Source organism: Ictalurus furcatus, chromosome 12 (genome assembly GCF_023375685.1).
Source record: "Ictalurus furcatus strain D&B chromosome 12, Billie_1.0, whole genome shotgun sequence".
NCBI lineage: Eukaryota > Metazoa > Chordata > Actinopteri > Siluriformes > Ictaluridae > Ictalurus > Ictalurus furcatus.
The window spans coordinates 11,221,166-11,224,452 of record NC_071266.1 but is presented as its reverse complement, the minus strand read 5'-3'; the positions used below and the strand labels follow the sequence as shown (position 1 = coordinate 11,224,452).

Here is a 3,287-nt window from a genome sequence, read left to right as displayed (position 1 = left end):
CTTCAAATGGGATCGGCTTCTATTGTCAGATGAAACCAAAATAGAACTTCTTGGCAATAAACACCAGAGGTGGTTTTGGCGCACACAGAGAGGTAGCCATATGGAAAAGTACCTCATGCCCATGGTTAAATATTAGTGGAGGGCACTGTATATACTGTATAACCAAGATGAGACCTGCTGGTCTTGAGAAAGCGTTTTCCTCATATTCACATAATAATTAGTAAATCAGGGCTGTAATCGAAAGGTTATGTCAATATTTATTCAAGAAAAGTTCCTCGTATTCAGAGTCAGGTTTAGCAGCTACTTAAGTAAATTTTCTGGGCTTCACATTCAGATTATGCAAATGTCCTGCATGTAGTTCACATCTCTGAGGTTGGCAGATTTTTCTAGTGAAGAAGCAGCCTGAGACAATGATTCTTCACCACAACCTTTAAACACGAGCACTTGCCTTTAAACCTGAAAAAAACCATCAGGGATACAACATGCAGAATAAATATGGATATACTGTCGCTTATTTCTGTTGCGGTCAAATGTAATACAATGTAACATAAAAGCAAGAAACAATTTTACTAATTTAAATAAAAACATATAATAAAATATGATAGATGTATGAAAAGATGGCGAGAACTGAAATCAGTCTAATAGGAGTGTAGTATACTGCCAACTTTGCTGGATGAATGGTCAAAATTTTATCTACCTTCTTTCCCACAGTTTATAAAACAGTACCTGATCCAGCGCATCCAATTGCTTCGCTCTTTTTTTTTTTTTTTTTTTTTAAATATCACATGCCGGCAGTTCTTCACAACCTAATTAATCCATGAGATACTAAACTGATGTCAAGAAATCATAACATGATATTTAGCTTTTTTGCTACTTAATATGATAACGGCAAAGCTTTTGTTCATTTGAGGGACCTGTCTGTTAAGAAACCATGCCGGTGGTTTGAAGGACAATCTGACTAAGCACTCATCTCCTGCACATACTTTTGTTACACTTTAAGTTAGCTGATAAATTTATCCTTGAGATAAGCAATGTCTCCGCTTAGAATGCGTCTCCTGCGAGAAACTTTTTGTGGGATTTTAAAGGGACAATACTATTAAGTAATTAATGCTTGCCATTCCCACGTCATGAAATTCCTGATCAAATTTCCCCCATACACACTCATTGAGAAATTAGTAGCAGAACCCAGAACCCAACTACTGCAGCCATGTCATACATCAAAATGCTCAGAGAGGAAAACTGCATTATGGGGGATGACAATGACCTCGACTCAATGTTGCGTCACATGGTGTCACGTGCATGTCGCTACAAAACTGACTGTAACCACAAAACTACTGGTACATAGACCTGTGAAACATCAAAATGCTTGGCTGACTGAGGAGAACTGTGCTATGGGAATTTTAGTGACATCACGTCACTTGCATATTAACCCCCAATTATGAAATATGAATTATGAATATGAATTATGGGTATTCTAATGATGTGACATGCATGCAAATATATTGTATTAAAAACTCGAGTTAAATACAATTGGCTACAGATATAGCTGAAATTAGTTATGCTTGAAATTAGTTATACTTGAACAAACAAACAGCTACATGCGGGCGTCGAATTTTGCACGGGCAAGCACCACTCACATTTTCTTCAGAAAATGTCAATTCTAGATACGTTAATTTTAATATTGGCCTGAGATGGCATTCCATAGATGTTTACTGTACTGTAAACGTCATTGTGGCAAAATGTCAGACAGAGTCACTGGACTTAATACTGCTGCTCGCTCAAGCCAAAATGATTCACAATACTGACTTTCAGTTCTGTGACACGCCTCTGCTTTACCCAAACTCCGGCCTACAAGCGTAACATTTGAATATTGCTAAAGTCTGTAGTTAAGTTTGTTTCTAAGCACACTTAAATCAACTCTGAATACAGCACTAAATGTGTATGCTGTAGGTCTTTACACACATACTTTTAGGAAATCAGAGCTATTGAATGGACTGTTATCAGATTAACCAGCCCAAGAGAACCCATGTCACACCCCTCTTCATCTCCCTCCACTGGCTTCCTGTAGCCGCCCGTATCAAATTCAAGGCCTTGATGCTCACGCACCCCCCTACCACAACACTCTCCTTGAGGTTTATGTTCCTTCACGCAATCTGTGATCAGTTAACGACCGACACTTAGTAGTTCCTACTCAGTGTGGCTCAAGGTCCCTTTCCAGAACCTTCACATTAACTGTTCCTCAGTGGTGCAATGAAGTTCCAACCTCAATCCGGACCACAGAATCTGTCACTATCTTCCAAAAACAGCTAAAGACCTACTTCTTCTGTGAACACCTAACCAACCCCCTAAAACACCAACCCCATATTATCCTAAAAACCAACCAAACAAACAAACAAACAAAAATTACTCTAGCTCTTACACCTCTACTCTGTGCACTTTGCTTCTCTAGAACTCAATGAAAGATCTTGTATGGTAGCACTAGCCTACTTGCATTGTTCTCTGCTTGATATAGCGCTTTGCTTGTATTTCCTAATTTGTTGGATAAAAGCGTCTGCTAAATGAATAAATGTAAATGTAAATGTACTGAAGTAAACTCTGATCTGATTTCTTGACCTTATCGTGTTATTCTAAACGACGTGATATGATTAATCCAGGTTAATTAAAGGATACTTTTAAAATTACAGACTGCACCTTTAATGCAGAATGGAGAAGAAGAAAAAAACCCCACTGTACTGTTTGACTACAATATAAAAAAAGTGTGTCAAACAAACTAGTACACCATTAGAGGGATGCTGCATCGTGCAGAGAGGCGTATGTGGTGTACAAGTGAAGATGCATCACACAGGGTGAGGCAGGAGTGTGTCACAATCTCTCCTGGGAGAAGCGACAGTCACAGCGCACAGGGAGCGCGGATCTTTATCCAACACGGCGCGTCGCTCTCAAAACAAACACGCGCCCGCGCACGCGCACCTAGCCATCCTAGGGGAAAAGTGGAGCAGTGAAATCGCCTCGCAGTGATGTTGTTGTGGCTGTCGTGAAGGACAGCTGAGGATCAGGGTGAGCTCAGTGGTTCTGCACGCGCATGGCGTCGCCGCTCCAGCCCGAGACGCGGAAGTTCACGCGCGGGCTGAGTAAACCGGGCACCGCCGCCGAGCTCCGCCAGAGCGTTTCCGAGGTCGTGAGGACCTCCGTGCTCGTGGTAAGGACTTTTTCCCCCCATTCTTTCGTTCGTTTTTTTTAACACGCTGTGACAAATAAACGTGTTTTAACCATTTCATGCACTAATG

At 40.9% G+C, this 3,287-nt stretch overlaps 1 protein-coding gene across 1 annotated transcript in view; it reads left to right on the top strand.

Moving 5' to 3' along the window:
* Positions 1–2,774: 2,774 nt before the first annotated feature.
* dock9b (dedicator of cytokinesis 9b) overlaps positions 2,775–3,287 on the top strand; it is a 68,384-nt gene continuing 67,871 nt past the window's right edge. Inside the window, exon 1 of the mRNA XM_053637190.1 lies at positions 2,775–3,199. Within this exon, the coding sequence (XP_053493165.1) occupies positions 3,083–3,199 (117 nt within the window). The 5' untranslated portion in view covers positions 2,775–3,082. The remainder of the gene's footprint in view (positions 3,200–3,287) is intronic.